The sequence below is a fragment of the Ascaphus truei genome, chromosome 2 (genome assembly GCF_040206685.1).
Source record: "Ascaphus truei isolate aAscTru1 chromosome 2, aAscTru1.hap1, whole genome shotgun sequence".
Lineage (NCBI taxonomy): Eukaryota > Metazoa > Chordata > Amphibia > Anura > Ascaphidae > Ascaphus > Ascaphus truei.
Window position 1 is genome coordinate 481,852,578 of NC_134484.1, and position 17,655 is coordinate 481,870,232.

Below are 17,655 nucleotides of genomic sequence, written 5' to 3' on the forward strand. Positions count from 1 at the left end.
GTCATTCATCCAAGAAACGTTTTTCCTGTACTCTGTCCATGTGAGAGGCCTCTCCCTGCATGAATTTGTTGGTTTCTGAAGAGGTGATCCTAACACTGAATTGTTTCCCACACTGAACAAGCAAATGGTTTCTCCCGTGTAAATACTTGGGTGTGACAGGAGGTCACACTTTGTACTGAATTGTTTCCAACACCCTGAACTAGGGTTAGACAATAACAAAAATACTTTCCACCATAAGAGTATTAAGTAATTTATTGTGATAACAATATTCAGCAATATATTAACACCCAATAGAAAGGAAAAAAGCAAAAGTCCTCAAAATGTTCAAGGTCATTAATTGTGAAACATTTCTTATACAAATGCATTTAATTTTTAATAAAATTTAAAAAAGCAAATACATTTTAGTATATTTTAATTTTAAGAATAAAAAATGTTTCAATGAAAATGTTACACTAACTACACCCACACTAAAGACCCCTTTCTTCACCATTTTATTTTTATTTATTTATAAAATGTGTTACCAGGAAATAATACATTGAGAGTTACCTCTCGTTTTCAAGTATGTCCTGGGCATAGAGTTAAGATGACAAATAGTACATGGTTACAAATACAGTTACATAAGCGAACAGGTTATACATTATATACAGTACAAGGCACTGCATGCAAAGTTAAAGATAATATATATTATAGGCGTATGTAACAGTTACAGACCAGATTAAAATGTGAGACAGCCTTAGTTTTGAAAGAAGGTAAACTGGTGTTAGATGTGAGAGTCTCCGGTGGTTGTTCCAGTTTTGGGGTGCCTGGTAAGAAAATTTACAATTACCCCCTCGACCCCCTTCTCCTGTACACATTAATAGGGCATGGGGAGGCGTGGGTTAATGGGCATGGGGAAGGAGGCGGTCAAGAGGTACGGGTGAGAGCCAAGAGAAATAAGGGGGAGGAGAGAAAGGGGTTGAGTAATGGTGGAAGGGAAGGGTTAAGAGGCATGGCAGAGGGGAAGAGGTTAATATGGAGGGGTGAGATTACCAGCAGGAGGATTCCTTATAGCTGCAGCATGTGAAAGTCAAGGAGCTCCCAGACTCGCTCCCACTCCACTGTCTCTAACAGACCCACACTCTGTCCTCTCTCTGACACAGTCCCCACCCCCTCTCTGCCAGACCCACCCACACTCTGCAGCTGCAGATAGGTATGCCATGGTAAGAAGTAATGGCAAGTATTGCGTTACCATCCATTTTTATTACTGCAGTATTACTATGCTACTGGTATATTGCCCAACCCTACATTGAACAATCACATATTTTATCTCGTGTCTGAATCCTCATGTGTGTAATGAGGCTGATCCTCTGTGAAAAGCTTTCCCCACACTATGTACATGGAAATGGTTTCTCCCGTGTATGAATCCTGTGGGGGGTGAGGAGGTGGCTCATTTGAGAAAAGCTTTTCCCACACTCTGTACATGTGAATGGTTTCTCTCCTGTATGAGTCCTCTGGTGTCTGAGGAGGTTGCTCTTAACACGTGAAGGGTTTCTCCCCTGTTTGAGCCATATGGTGTGTGAGAAGGATGCTCTTAATATGGAATTGTTCCCCACACACTGCACATGTGAATAGTTTCTTCCCTGTATGAATCTGCTCATGGATGAGGAGGTCTGTCTTCCGAGAAAAGCTTTTACTACACTCTGTACATGTGAATGGTTTCTCTCCAGTATGCGTCATATTGTGTCTGAGGAGATTTTTTCGAGTACTGAATTGTTTCCCACACTCTGTACATGTAAATGGTTTATTTCCTGTATGAATCTGCTCATGGTTGAGGAGCTGTGTCTTCTGAGAAAAGCTTTTACTACACTCTCTACATGTGAATGGTTTCTCTCCAGTATGAGTCATCTGGTGTCTGAGGAGGTGGCTCATAGTAATGAATTGTTTCCCACACTCTGCACATGTGAATGGTTTCTCTCATTTATGAGTCATATGGTGTCTGAGGAGGTGACTCATAGTACTGAATTGTTTCCCACACTCTGCACATGTGAATGGTTTCTCTCCAGTATGAGTCATATGGTGTCTTAGGAGGTGGCTCATGGTACTGAATTGTTTCCCACACTCTGCACATGTGAAGGGTTTCTCCCCTGTATGAATCCGCTCATGTCTGAGGAGATCCGTCTTCCGAGAAAAGCTTTTACTACACTTTGCACATGTGAATGGTTTCTCTCCTGTATGAGTCATATGGTGTCTGAGGAGATTTTTCTGAGTACTGAATTGTTTCCTACACTCTGTACATGTGAATGGTTTCATCCCTGTATGAATCTGTTCATGGTTGAGGAGCTGTGTCTTCCGAGAAAAGCTTTTACTACACTCTGTACAAGTGAATGGTTTCTCTCCAGTATGAGTCATATGGTGTCCTAGGAGGTGGCTCATAGTACTGAATTGTTTCCCACACTCTGTACATGTGAAGGGTTTCTCCCCTGTATGAATCCGCTCATGTCTGAGGAGATCCGTCTTCCGAGAAAAGCTTTTACTACACTTTGCACATGTGAATGGTTTCTCTCCTGTATGAGTCATATGGTGTCTGAGGAGATTTTTCCGAGTACTGAATTGTTTCCCACACTCTGTACATGTGAAGGGTTTCTTCCCTGTATGAATCTGCTCATGGTTGAGGAGCTGTGTCTTCCGAGAAAAGCTTTTACTACACTCTGTACATGTGAATGGTTTCTCTCCAGAATGAGTCATCTGGTGTCTGAGGAGGTCGCTCTTAGTACTGAATTGTTTCCCAAACTCTGCACATGTGAAGGGTTTCTCCCCTGTATGAATCCGCTCATGTTTGAGGAGATCCGTCTTAAGAGAAAAGCTTTTACTACCCTCTGTACATGTGAATGGTTTCTCTCCTGTATGAGTCATATGGTGTCTGAGGAGATTTTTCTGAGTACTGAATTGTTTCCCACACTCTGTACATGTGAATGGTTTCATCCCTGTATGAATCTGCTCATGGTTGAGGAGCTGTGTCTTCCGAGAAAAGCTTTTACTACACTCTGTACATGTGAATGGTTTCTCTCCAGTATGAGTCATCTGGTGTCTGAGGAGGTGGCTCATAGAACTGAATTGTTTCCCACACTCTGAACATGTGAATGGTTTCTCTCCTTTATGAGTCATATGGTGTCTGAGGAGGTGGCTCATAGTACTGAATTGTTTCCCACACTCTGTACATGTGAATGGTTTCTCTCCAGTATGAGTCATCTGGTGTCTGAGAAGGTGGCTCATTCTACTGAATTGTTTCCCACACTCTGAACATGTGAAGGGTTTCTCCCCTGTATGAATCCGCTCATGTTTGAGAAGATCCGTCTTCAGAGAAAAGCTTTTACTACACTTTGCACATGTGAATGCTTTCTCTCCAGTATGAGTCATCTGGTGTCTGAGGAGGTCGCTCTTAGTACCAAATTGTTTCCCACACTCTGAACATGTGAATGGTTTCTCTCCAGTATGAGTCATCTGGTGTCTGAGGAGGTCGCTCTTAGTACCGAATTGTTTCCCACACGCTGTACATGTGAATGGTTTCATCCCTGTATGAATCTGCTCATGGTTGAGGAGCTGTGTCTTCCGAGAAAAGCTTTTACTACACTCTGTACATGTGAATGGTTTCTCTCCAGTATGAGTCATATGGTGTCTTAGGAGGTGGCTCATAGTACTGAATTGTTTCCCACACGCTGTACATGTGAATGGTTTCTCTCCAGTATGAGACATCTGGTGTCCGAGAAGGTGGCTCATTCTACTGAATTGTTTCCCACACTTTGAACATGTGAATGGTTTTCCTATTGTATGAATCCTTTGGTGCCTGAGGAGACTGTGCTTAACTGTGAATTTTTTCCCACACTCTGTACATGTGAATGGTTTCTTCCCTGTATGAATCCACTCATGGTTGAGGAATTCTGTCTTCCGATAAAAGCTTTTACGACACTCTGCACATGTGAATGGTTTCTCTCCAGTATGAGTCATCTGGTGTCTGAGGAGGTCGCTCTTAGTACTGAATTGTTTCCCACACTCTGTACATGTGAATGGTTTCTCCCCTGTATGAGCCATCTGGTGATTGAGGAGGGTCCACTTAGTACTTAACTGTTTCCCACACACTGTACAAGTAAAAGGAGTCACTGCTGTCTGAATCATCTGGTGTGGAAGAAGATTCCCCTTCAGTGAGAAACTGCTCCCACCATCTGTACATGTAAAGGTTTGCTCTCTAGTGGGGACACAAAGGTGTGTGAGCAGGTCCCTGTCCAGTGAGAAGCTTTTGCCACACTGACGACAGAGAAAAGGCTGAGCACCACGGCTTCTTAAATCTCTCTCATACCTTTTGCTGGACCCATATTTAGAGTCCGTCTCTGATGTGTGTTGTACAAGGTATGTAAATTCACCATCATGTAGCACTGGTTCCTTGCACATGTCTAAAATGTGGCAGGAATCATTGTGTTTTGGCACTTCTGGGCTGCGAGGAGTCAGACAGCTTCTGGATGTATCAGAGCTCAAGTTCTGTTCCTCATCCAGGCCGTTCTCTAACAGAAGTAAACAAAAAAGACAGAACAAATGTTTTCAAATCTGTAAATCAAATGACTGAACGCAAATTACAAATCCAAAACACTGAAGAATCTATTTCACCAATACTTAATTAACAAAATATTCTCTTCACCCAGAGTTTTATAATTGTGGCACATGGACATCCAGTGGCCCCTAATGACATTGGTGGTTCCCGAAGGCCTGAAATGTATTTGTAGCAAAGCTAACTGGTGTCGACTCAATCTCTTCTCCTCCGAGCTGCTCGTCTACTTTTCCAGCGCCCTAACAGTGGGAAAGGCCTCCCGGGGGGTAAAGAAACATCTATTCGAGTACGGAGAAGGTTCCTACGTATCCAGTAGAGAATAATTATTAACAAGCTCTGACAGTGAAATCATTGATACATATATAACCTGTATTTATATATGTATAAATTATTATTCCAGCGGTACGCAAACCAGGGGGCGCGATTTTGCCTGGAGCAGAGAGAAAAGCAGTCGGTAGCTGCAATTTCCCTTTCGGTCATTAGGTGGCGCTGTGCTACACAGCTCTTGCAGATCCTCCTTGTTGCATGCAGCGTGATGAGAGCGTAAGTGTGAGGGGGTGTCATGGGGAGGGGGGGTGAGAGGGTGCCATGGTGAGGTTGGGTGAGGGGTTGTCATGGGGTGGGGGGATGAGGAGGTGAAGGTGTGTCATGGGGTGAGTGCGTCATGGGGAGGGGGGTGAGTGTGTCATGGGAAGGGGGGTGTCATGGGGTAAGGGGATGCATGTCATGGGGAGGGGGCGAGTGTCATGGGTAGAGGAGGCAAGAATGGGGAGGAGGGTGAGTGTGTGTCATGGGGAGGGAATGTGAGGGGGTGGGTGTGACATGGGTATGGGGGTTGAGGGGGTGAATGTGTCAAGGGGAGGGAGGGTGAGAGGTGAGAATGTCATGGGGAGGGGGGGGGTGTGTCATGGGGAGGGGGTGTGAGGGGGTGAGTGTGTGTCATGGGGAGGGGGTGTGAGGGGGTGAGTGTGTCATGGGTATTTGGGTTGAGGGGGTGAGTGTCTCAAGGGGAGGGTGGGTGAGGGGGTGAGAGTGTCATGGGGAGAGGGGGTGAGAGTATCATGGGGAGGGGTGGTGAGGGCGTGAGTGTGTCATGGGGAAGGGGGGGTGAGAGTTTGAGGGTGTGAGTGTCATGGGGTGAGGGGGTGAGTGTGTCATGGGGAGGGGGGTGAGAGTATGTCATGGGGAGGGGGGTGAGTGTGTGTCATGGGGAGGGAGTGTGAAAGTGTGTCATGGGAAGGGGGGGTGAAAGAGAGATATGAGGTGAGAGACATATTGGGGGAGGGGGAGAGAGACACTGATGGGAAGGGAGAAACACACACACACTGGCTGGAAGGAGAGACACTGGCTGAAGGGAGAGAGACACTGGGGGGAGGGAGAGTGAGAGACACTGGGGGGAGGGAGAGAAAATGGCTGGAGGGAGAGTGTGAGAAAAACACTGGGGGGAGGGAGAGTGAGATAGACACTGGGGGGAGGGAGAGAGAGACACTGGGGAAGGGAGAGAGACACTAGGGGAGTGAGAAAGAGAGACACACTGGGGGAGGGAAAGAGAGTGGGGGAGGGAGCGATTGACACTGAGGGGAGGGAGAGTGAGAGACTGGGGGGGAGGGAGAGAGTGAGAAACACGGAGGGAGGGAGAGACACTGGGGGTAGTGAGAGAAAGACACTGGGAGTGAGAGAGACACTAGGGGGAGGGAGAAAGAGAGAGACACACACTGGGGAGAGGGAAACAGAGTAGGGGGTGGGAGAGACACTGAGGGGAGGGATAGAGAGACACTGGAGATTGAGTGAGAAATACTGGGAGAGGGAGAGACTGGGGGAGAGGACTGTGAAAGAGGGGAGAGAGGTCCTGATGTGGCGGGGAGAGAGAGATTAATAATACAGCATAAATGGGGACGCTATTAGACAAATATCATAATATTTATTTTTAAGTGATGTAATTTGTGATAAATACTTTTTTTGATGTGTCCCGGTTTTTACTTTTGAAAGTCTGGTCACCCTAGCTGGCGGCCAATATCATGGTGTGCACGGCGGCTGCGGAGGTACGAAGCCTGAAGAGAAATGGGTCCAAAGAGACCAGGGGAGGAGCACGCCCCAGTGCAGTGACAAACCCGCTGCAGGTCTGGCCGGCACCGTGGAGTGATTGATGCTGCAGCTGCACGCTTTGCTGTGTCTGCTGCTGCTGGGGGAGAGGGGAGGGGAGTTCTGGCGGGGGAGGAGGTGGTTCCCCTTTCAGACCAATGAGCTGCACACCCATTGGTAGCAGGGTCTTCCAGCACCTGCAGGAGCCGGAGCAGGCCCCTGCCTCATAATCCCCTATCCCCAGGGAGCTCCTGCATGACCAGGAAGAGATCAACGGAGCGCTTCCCCCCTCACTCCCCACCCCCCCCCCCCCCCCCCAGCAAAACTGAGGGATGAAGGTCAGGCAGAGATGGCAGTATTGAGGGGCTTGGGAGGAGGATGAGTTTTGGGGGGCTGAGGGTTTTTCTTTGGGTCAGTGGGGGTCACTTGGGATTATTGATCAGCAGGGGAGATCCATCAGTACCCCCCTTGAGTTTAGTTATGGGGATCCCTAATCCCTGGGCAACAGTTAAAACGGGAATAAATAATACATAAAACTGGTAAATTGGAGTGGATGACACTGGGGAAAGCAAATGAGAGAAGGAAAAAAGGGAGGGGAAGGGGAAAAAAAGGCAGGGGGGGGAAGGGAAGGGAGGTAGCAAGGAGGTGGATGAATGAACTTGGCTGCAGGAGATTGTAGACGTGTGGCAGAAGTGTCACAAAGCTGGTTCGCCCTTATTGGCTGAACCAGCTCACGTGCGCTGACGTCATGTGATTTTGATTACATCAGGCAGGGGGGCCCGAGAAATTTCATAGATGAAAAGGGGGGCTCGGCATAAAAAGTTTGCTCACCCCTACATTATTCAAGGATACATGTACATCCTCCAAATAATTAACACTGAAAATGTCCATGAGATGTAAAGTTAAGGAACTCCTGGTCTATCATATAAGTGCGTTAATAATATCAACTAAACCAGACAGCAACCTATAGTGTAAAGATACTGTAGATGCCCATGTATGTATGTCTTTATTTATATAAGGCCCACAATTTACTCAGCGCTTTACAGCAGAAACAATACAGTACAGGGAATTATAATGCAATAAGTGCAACAAACAAAATCAGACAACAGGAACGGAAATCCCTGCCCTGGAGAGCTTACAATCTAAGTGATGCAGTGACAACACTGCCCATGTAATCTTCTGCCATAAGACCCACATAAACTAAACTGCTCCATTTTGTGTCATATTTTGTCAGTCACAAATACTATTCATATAATTTTCCAAGCACGCGGCCTTGGTGTAATATTTGACTCCTCTCTTTCCTTCTCCTCTCACATTCAAAACAAAGAAAAAAAGGAGCACTGCAGAAAAGAAGAACTGGAGGCAAAAGTAGAAAAAAAATAAAAAAGAGTTATTGAGACACAGCCCAAGTTACAAGAGAAACCTCCAATGCGTTTCTCGCCATGGGCGCTTTATCAAAGAGTGGTTTCCGGAGTCTGGAGAGTGTCACGTTATAGGCACTCCCCGCCGGAAACACTGCCTACCTGTATCCCAGGTAAAAACGTCCCATGGGAAGAAAACAGTCCGGGGAAAATGTAACCGCGGAAAGAAGGGGGGGAGAAATCCAGTAAAAGGACACAATAAAGAATACAATAACAAAAAACGTAAATAGACTCATAAGGACAATACAAATTAAATGAAAAAGCATCAAATTTATAAGTGGATAGGACATAAAACACACCGTATATTAGTGTTAGGGACCCTTGAAATGTGGTCTGCCGTGCAGTGGCTCAGGGGCTTACAACAATTTTGGCCAAAAATGTCAAACTAAAAGACCATTTTACTTAATAGATATTTATACATATATATTTAGGCACGGTACCGTGTATGAGTTTCACTGGATGTGCTAAAACTGAGCTCTGTCTGTGTTTTATGTTCTGTCTCTGGTTTAAAATATATATTGCCATGCTCAGTAGCACTCCTCTGTGACACTCATATGCTTATATATATGTTGTGGTTATTTTTGGGGTTCAATAGGAGCTTGTTAGGTGTCCAGTATGTTTTACAATTCTTGTTCAGCTAGTCTTAGCTGATTGGAGGGTGGCAACCTCCTACCTAATTGAAGCTCACCCCCTCCCACATTTAAATGGTTAAGGGCTCACTCCATAGCATCTTCCACTCAGGGGAACTTGCTTGCTTGCAGTATGGTTGTGACAAATCTAATACAGAGTGCTTTTCCTGGTAATGTACAGGTTAATAAAAGCTTCAATCAGACTTAGAACTTTGCAACTAATATTGACAGATTTATTATAAATCATTCTTCCTGGTATTACACAGGTTATTAAGAATTTATATTAGTGTTAGGGACCCTTGAAATGTGGTCTGCCGTGCAGTGGCTCAGGGGCTTACAACAATTTTGGCCAAAAATGTCAAACTAAAAGACCATTTTACTTAATAGATATTTATACATATATATTTAGGCACTGTACCGTGTATGAGTTTCACTGGATGTGCTAAAACTGAGCTCTGTCTGTGTTTTATGTTCTGTCTCTGGTTTTGAAGAATACACCTGAAAGTGCAAAAATGGAGGAAAAAATGTGTTTAATGTGTCATGTGTCTGACCACACAAAGTGGTGTCCTTTCAGGAATGAGCGTCTGAGTACCCAGTGTGTCCCCGCAGAGCAGTATGAGAGGGAGCACGAGAATGTCCAGAAACTGAAGCAAGAGCTAGAGGAGCAGAGACGCTGCTCCATTCCCAACAGTCAGGATGACCAGGAGAAAGAAACCTGGGAAAGGCAAGCTGATGGGACCCTAGCAACGAGATTTGTAGAGGCCCTAGACGTAATGAAGGCAGAGTTCCTAAACGTAATGAGGGATGCATTCATGCACACAGAGCCAGCGCCAGGAAGAGATGGAGGCTCTGAGAGCAGAACTGCGAGATGTACGCAAGGAACAGGATTCTCTCACAAGTGGACTAAACGTATTGAAAAGGGAGAAAAGCATTCAAATTATTCAGAAGCCCTGCAAAGCTCTTATCCAAGGAAGAAGGGAAAGAGAAAATTATCTAACTATCGTCCTACAGGCTGCCTACAGAGGGATGAAAACTCGTCAGTTTAATCATCTTGTTCTCCCTCACCTGCTCTCCTAATTACAGAAACAGGTATTTATGGCAGCTAGCCGTGCTGCTTCATTATCTCTTCTAGAGCCTGGAGGCTGGGGGCACGCTGCTCCCATGTATCCAGTTCGGGGAGGACGCCCCCACCATCACTTTCACTGTCCGGAAGAATTGCCTGGACTCTTGGGACGCTGTCCCCATCTATCAGTTAAGCTATGTCTAAAGACTGTGGCTATTATTGCGTATCTAATGACCCTAAATGAGAGGGTATTGTTTAAGCTGGGGAACCAGGTTTGTTAGGGAAGGGTCCCTTGAATTTGTTTTCCCAAATGTGTTTTATCGCATCTATTGATGGCCAGATACCCATACAGTAACTCTGCATTTCCAACCTTTATACGTGTTTGAGAGCCATATTGCACTTCTACCTCTGCTGCATGTGGCTTGTCCCAGAACACCCAGCAGGCCTGGGGACTTCCTATGAGAGGCAATTAACCATGAATAATCACTTAATGTGACCATGCGTCTTGTAACAAGATAACATCCCTTTGTGCAGACAAAGGGGAAAAGGTACTCACCAGAGACAGGAAATGGAACAGTTTCACTCTTTATTGGGGTCAGATGTTCCTCTGGGTTTGGCTCTTCTTTCTCCAACTTAATCTCTAAACTCTCCAGTACAACCACTGGGAAACCTGGCAATAAAAAAAGGGAAATCCATCATGTAAAGCTGGGAGTTGGGGCGCTTCTTGTGATATCAGTATACAGAAATACTCCATACTGATTCCAATGGGGGAGGGGTGAAGTGATTGATTTTACTTTGTTAGTAACCCTTTGAGTGCTTAAGAAGTTTTTACCCCCAAGTGCTGAAAACATTTTGAAGCTACCAATGTTCAAACCTCAATAACAATAATATTCCCAATATAACCTTAGACAAATGATTTTTTTCATTAGGACAGGTATCTTATAATTGTATGCACGCTTTAATATTATTTCCCAAAATATTGTACACATTTCAGTCCATTTTTAAACATACTGAATACAGGTAAGTGAGGATGTAAGGGTACTTACCACAAACAGGAAAAGCATCTATTTCTTCCTTTATTGGGGTCAGATGTTCCTCTGTGTTCGGTTCTTCTATCTCTGACTTAATCTCTAAACTCTCCAGCACAACCACTGGGAAACCTGGCAAAAAGAAAAGGAAAATCCATCATGTAAAGCTGGGAGTGGGGGCTCTTGTGGTTTCACCTCCTGATATTGGTATAATAGAATACCTCTTGTAAAGAAATGTATTACTGGCCCCTATGGCAGAAAATGACAAAGAGTTGGAGATATATTATCTGCTTACCTGCTGGTGGTCATGTGATAGAAAACAAAGACGCTCCAAGAAGGAGGTGATGACAGTAAATGTGCTAAATAATCTTAACTTAATAAAGTGAAAAACGTGATAAATACTGTGACTTAGTCCCAGGATATTAGACAGCTTTCTGTCTGATTTCGGTCAGAAAGTGCAGGAATAGTACAAAAGGATCCATTCCACAGCTTCACATTTACTCAGGCTGGTGGATGGAAAGTCCAGGCACAGTTTACAATGGGTCTAGTTCTCCCTCACCTGCTCTCCTAATCACAGAAACAGGTATATACTGTATGGCAGCTAGCCGTGCTGCTTCATTCTCTCTCTCCTTGAGCCTGGAGGCTGGGGACACGCTGCTCCCCTGTATCCAGTTCCATCACTTTCACTGTCCGGAAGAAATGCCTGGACTCTTGGGACGCTGTCCCCATCTATCAGTTAAGCTATGTCTAAAAACTGGATATTATTGTTACATAGTTACATACTGCTGCGGCCAAGTTTATTCGAGCATTTGCCCGTTCTTGGCCGCAGCAGTAGCCTGGCGCGCGCCCGAGAGTGACGGGCGCGCGCCGAAGCAGCGGAAGAGCGCCCTTTGATCGGGGCGCTCTCCCTACCGCTGCCGGGTCCGCCGGGTCCCCCGGAACCCCCTGCCGCCGTCCCGCGATCGCGGGACACCAGGGCTCCCTCGGGGAGCCCTGGACGCGCGTGCAGGGGGCGCAGGCTCCCGAAGACGCGTGACTGCGCGTCTATGACGCGCGGCACGCCGAGGGGCGGCCACTAGCAAGCCGGGAAATCTCCCGGCTTGCGGTACCGGCCACACTCTAATAAAGTGTGTCGGTACTGTAGTAGATGAGGTTGAAAAAAGACGTACGTCCATCAAGTTCAACCTATGCTAAATTTAGACAACAGATACTTTATTCTATATCTATACTTACTTATTGATCCAGAGGAAGGCAAACAAAAAACCCCATTAAGGAGAAAAATTAATTCCTTCCTGACTCCAAGAATTTGCAATCGGATTAATCCCTGGATCAACATCCTTCCCATGTATACTTATTTGGTATATCCCTGTATACCTTTCCCATCTAAAAAGATGTCCAAACTTTTTTTGAACAAATCTATTGTATCTGCCATCACAGTCTCGATGGGTAATGAATTCCACATTTTAACTGCCCTTACTGTAAAGAACCCTTTCCTTTGTTGCTGGTGAAATCTCCTTTCCTCCAACCTTAAGGGATGGCCCCGAGTCCTTTGTACTGCCCGTGGGATGAATAGTTCTTTTGAAAGCTCCTTGTATTGTCCCTGAATATATTTGTATATAGTTATCATATCCCCTCTTAGACGCCTCTTTTCTAATGTAAATAAATCTAATTTAGCTAGCCTCTCCTCATAAGTTAGAATGTCCATCCCCTTTATTAATTTGGTGGCTCTTCTCTGCACTCTCTCTAGTTCCATAATGTCTTTTCTTAGGATTGGTGCCCAAAATTGTACTCCATATTCAAGGTGTGGTCTTACTAATGCTTTGTAAAGGGGCATAATTATGTTTACTTCCCTTCCATCCATTGCCCGTTTGTTGCAAGATAAGATCTTGTTTGCCTTTGCAGCTACTGCATGACATTGGGCACTATTGTTAAGCCTGCTGTCTACAAGCACTCCTAAATCCTTCTCCATCAAGGATTCCCCCAATATATCTCCATTTAATTTGTAAGTCGCCTTTTTATTCTTGCATCCCAAATGCATAACCTTACATTTATCTGTATTAAACCTCATTTGCCATTTACCTGCCCACGTTTCCAGTCTCTCAAAGTCCTTCTGAAGAGAAATTACATCCTGCTCTGATTCTATTACCTTACACAATTTAGTATCATCAGCAAAGATGGAGACTTTGCTCTCGATCCCAACCTCAAGGTCATTAATAAACAAGTTAAAAGCAGGGGTCCCAGTACTGATCCTCGTGTATCTAGTGACCCTAAATGAGAGGGTATTGTTTAAGCTGGGGAACCAGGTTGGTTAGGGAAGGGTTCCTTAAATTTGTTTTTCCCAAATGTGTTTTATCGCATCTATTGATGGTCAGATACCCATAACTCTTGGGACACTGTCCCCATCTATCAGTTAAGCTATGTCTAAAGACTGGATATTATTGTGCATGTAGTGACCCTGAAGGAGAGGATATTGTTTAAGCTGGGGAACCAGGTAAGTTGGCCCAACAACCGTTAGAGAGGCTAATACTACTGTATAGTTAGATCCCTAAAAAGGGATAGGTGTTACTTTTATGGTTTCTTTTGTTTCTTAAAGTGACGGTGTTTAAAATGTTTAGTGTCACTTATTTATTATTTATAAAACATTTTACCAGGAAGTAATGCATTGAGAGTTACCTCTCATTTTCAAATATGTCCTAGGCATAGAGTTAAGACACTGATATGAGTAAACCTCTGATGGTTAATGGCTGAGTGCCTCCAACATTTATCTATTGAATCTGCAGTCCCTTACTGGGACGAAATAAAACAGGCAGAACTCTTAGTTACGCACTATATTGCTACCTCTTATTCTTGCGTTTTTTCTAAATAAACCCTAGAAGACTGTGTCGGTAAGAGCCCAGACAGACGTCAGCGCTACACAAGGGTGGCGTTTGTCACTTATGGTGGAGAATGTGGGTCGACACTAAAAAGACTGTGGGTTTGCAAATAAATGTGGGGGTTTAAAATGTCCGCCCAGCCGATGTAAAGTACAGACTCTGTGAGTAACAGTTCTGCATACAGCATACACAGGGAAAAGTGTAAAAAGTATTGACGCAATAGCACCTACAGAGGTCAGGGTGAAAAATACACCCGAAAGTGCAAAAATGGAGGAACAAATGTGTAATATGTCTATTCAGTCGGTGAGGACGCCCCCATCGTGACTTTCACTGTCCGGAAGAATTGCCTGGACTCTTGGGACGCTGTCCCCATCTATCAGTTAAGCTATGTCTAAAGACTGTGGCTATTATTGCGTATCCAATGACCCTAAATGAGAGGGTATTGTTTAAGCTGGGGAACCTGGTTAGTTAGGGAAGGGTCCCTTGAATTTGTTTTCCCAAATATGTTTTATCGCATCTATTGATGGTCAGATACCCATAACTCTGCATTTCCAACCTTTATACGTGTCTGAGAGCCATATTGCAGTTCTAACTCTGCTGCATGAGGCTTGTCCCAGAACACCCAGCAGGCCTGGGGACTTCCTATTAGAGGCAATGAACCATGAATATTCGCTAAATGTGACCATGCGCCTTGTAACAAGATAACATCCCTTTGTGCAGACAAAGGGGAAAAGGTACTCACCAGAGACAGGAAATGGAACAGTTTCACTCTTTATTGGGGTCAGATGTTCCTCTGGGTTCGGTTCTTCTTTCTCTGACTTAATCTCTAAACTCTCCGGTACAACCACTGTGAAACCTGGCAATAAGAAAAGGGAAATCCATCATGTAAAGCTGGGAGTGGGGGCGCTGCTTGTGACATAATTTATACAGAAATACTCTATACTGATTCCTATGGGGGAGGGGTGAAGTGATTGATTTTACTTTGTTAGTAACCCTTTGAGTGCTGAAGAAGATGTTACCCCCAATTGCTGAAAACATTTTGAAGCTACCAATGTTCAAACCTCAATAACAATAATATTCCCAATATAACCTTAGACAAATGATTTTTTTTCATTAGAACAGGTATCTTATAATTGTATGCATGCTTTAATATTATTTCCCAAAATATTGTACACATTTCAGTCCATTTTTTAAACATACTGAATACAGACAAGTGAGGATGTAAGGGTACTTACCACAAACCGTAAATGCATCTATTTCTTCCTTTATTGGGGTAAGATGTTCCTCTGTGTCGTTCTCTTCTTTCTCTGATTTAATCTCTAACCTCTCCAACACAACCACTGGGAAACCTGGCAATAAGAAAAGGGAAACCCATCATGTAAAGCTGAGAGTGGGGGCGCTTCTTGTGATTTTACCTCCTCTGATATTGGTATAATATAATACCTCTTGTAAAGGAATGTATTACAGGCATACCCCGCATTAACGTACGCAATGGGTCCAGCGCAGGTATGTAAAGCGAAAATGTACTTAAAGTGAAGCAGTACCTTTTTTCCACTTATTGATGCATGTACTGTACTGCAATCTTCCTATACATGCATAACTGATGTAAATAACGCATTTGTAACAGGCACTAAAGTCTCCCCGCTTGCGCACAGCTTCGGAACAGACAGGGAGCCGTTATTGCTGTTCAGGACATGCTGACGGGCGCATGCGCGAGCTGCCGTTTGTCTATGGGGCGATATGTCCTCACTCGCGAGTGTACCTAAAGTGAGTGTCCTTAAACCGGGGTATGCCTGTACTAGCCCTTCAGGCAGAACATGACAGAGGTGAATATATATTATCTTCTTACCTGGTGTAAGAAAACAAGATTAGTTTGGGTGTTTGACTCACATAACTGCAAAATAATCAGATATTCCCCCCTTGCAGATTTCAAAGACACCAAAATATCTCCTCTACTCACTTAACAAGCGTGGATCCATGTTGGCAGTGGGCAGTACTGCTCTGGAGGTGCTGGCAGTGGGCAGTGCTGCTCTGGGAGGTGCTGGCAGTGGGCAGTGCTGCTCTGGAGGTGCTGGCAGTGGGCAGTGCCGCTCTGGATGATCTGGCAGTGGGCAGTGCAGCTCTGGAGGTGCTGGTAGCAGGCAGTGCTGCTCTGGAGGTGCTGTCAGTGGGCAGCGCTACTCTGGATGTGCTGGCAGTGGGCAGCGCTGCTCTGGAGGTGCTGGCAGTGGGCAGCGCTGCTCTGGAGGTGCTGGCAGTGGGCAGTGCGGCTCTGGAGGTGCTGGTAGTGGGCAGTGCTGCTCTGGACGTGCTGGCAGTGGGCAGTGCTGCTCTGGAGGTGCTGACCGGAGGTTACTCAATCTATATGTGTTGGATTTTAGAATGTGCCTGTATATAAAACAGAATTGGAATTAACATTTTTTTTGGACAAATATGCAGCATTTAGTATCAGCTTTTTCAAACCTAAATTATTAACCCCAAAGGAGTCGGAGAAGACAGGGGCACCAAAAAACACACATGGTCCATCCGCAAACAGGCACTTAATTTCAAACACTGCAAAACTTTAATGGCTCAGGATTGTGTCACAACACAACCATCTAGAAAAGTATAAAGAGAGTCGGAGATTAGCAGCCAAAAGACCAGTAAAGTCCTCATAGTGTAACATAGTAACATACTGTACAGTTCCATAGTTTGAATAAAAAGCAGATACTGTACATGAGTGAGACTTTGATAAATGCTCCCGATACTCTCTCAGGTCCAGCAGTTCTGCTCCATACTGACACAGTCTCACTTTCCTATTTAATACGGTGAGAATTGGGTAATGCAGAGGAACCAGTGCAGTAACTTCCCCTCACCTTACCCCACCATAATAAATAGGGGGTTTTGATCCCTCACACCCTCATTAATTTGTTCCTTGATCACCTCCAGTTTCTCACATTCAGCTCATTTGTACCTGGCAGGACATTCTTATATAAAGGAATGCCTGGGAAACACTGACATTTTACTCACTGATTATTTATTTTCCCCGGTCTCTCAATGTCAGAACATGACATGAGGGAATAGGCTCTGCCCATCTGAAGGTAGGACACAGACTTCTGACCTGCTCACACCCTTATCAGCCCGTCCTATTATGACAGGATCACTGCTTCACGACCCAGATAATTTCCGGGAAAGTTATATTCTGATACTGAATCAAAAGCACTATTCTCTGTGTTATATCTGTGGAACGTATCTACACGTATAATACAAGTATTGTAAACACAATTTAAATCTGTCTATGAGTGCGTTTATTGGCTTTGCATCTCATCCCAGGCTATGTTTAAAAGCTGTGTTTAAAGCAGCAAGCATTGGCTTAAGGGTTTTCCATGTAATAATGTACTTGACAAAAAGGTGTCACTGTGTGCTCATTTGAATGTCATTTCCCAGAATCCCTTGCTGCAATATATATATATATTTATTATTTGTTTGTTTTTTCCGAAGCAGAGTTATGTGAAATTATATAAACTTGCGTAAGATGGCATTCAAAGTGAGTTAGTACGTACATACCAACAGCAATTCCCTATGCCCTCTGTCTAGGCCTGGGATAGCTCTCCTCTATACACGACTATTACTCTGCATCGTGGGTCAAGAGTTGCTGACGGAGCAGGATTTGGAGGGTGAATACAGCAAAGGTAACAAACACATTGGTTGTATGTTATTTATGTATTTTTTTAGGATGCCCATTAACTGCCAATGTGCTTATCTATGCCCCTTTATGGGTATAGATAATTAGTGACAAGCAATGTATATTTAGGCAAATGGTTGTTTTGATTTCATTCTAATGTATTGTATTTTGTGTGTTTTTATTTAGGTTGCCCATTCATTGTCAGTTTGGCAATCTATGCCCATATTCTGGGCATGGCTTATCACAGTCACTGGCTTTACTGTCAAATTTCTCGCTTTGCACCATCCCGACTCTTGCATTCTGCTAAAGGATGTCT

The 17,655-nt window shown here is 44.5% G+C and overlaps 1 protein-coding gene across 1 annotated transcript in view; it reads right to left on the reverse strand.

The window, feature by feature from the left end:
- Positions 1-275: 275 nt before the first annotated feature.
- The window catches only part of LOC142488023 (uncharacterized), a 32,715-nt gene continuing 15,335 nt past the window's right edge, over positions 276-17,655 (reverse strand). Inside the window, exons 2-7 of the mRNA XM_075588369.1 lie at positions 15,636-16,063; positions 14,911-15,024; positions 14,418-14,531; positions 10,821-10,934; positions 10,331-10,444; positions 276-4,535 (exon numbers count right to left, since the gene is read on the reverse strand). Coding sequence (XP_075444484.1) covers positions 1,954-4,535; positions 10,331-10,444; positions 10,821-10,934; positions 14,418-14,531; positions 14,911-15,024; positions 15,636-15,654 — 3,057 coding nt within the window. The 5' untranslated portion in view covers positions 15,655-16,063 and the 3' untranslated portion in view covers positions 276-1,953. The remainder of the gene's footprint in view (positions 4,536-10,330; positions 10,445-10,820; positions 10,935-14,417; positions 14,532-14,910; positions 15,025-15,635; positions 16,064-17,655) is intronic.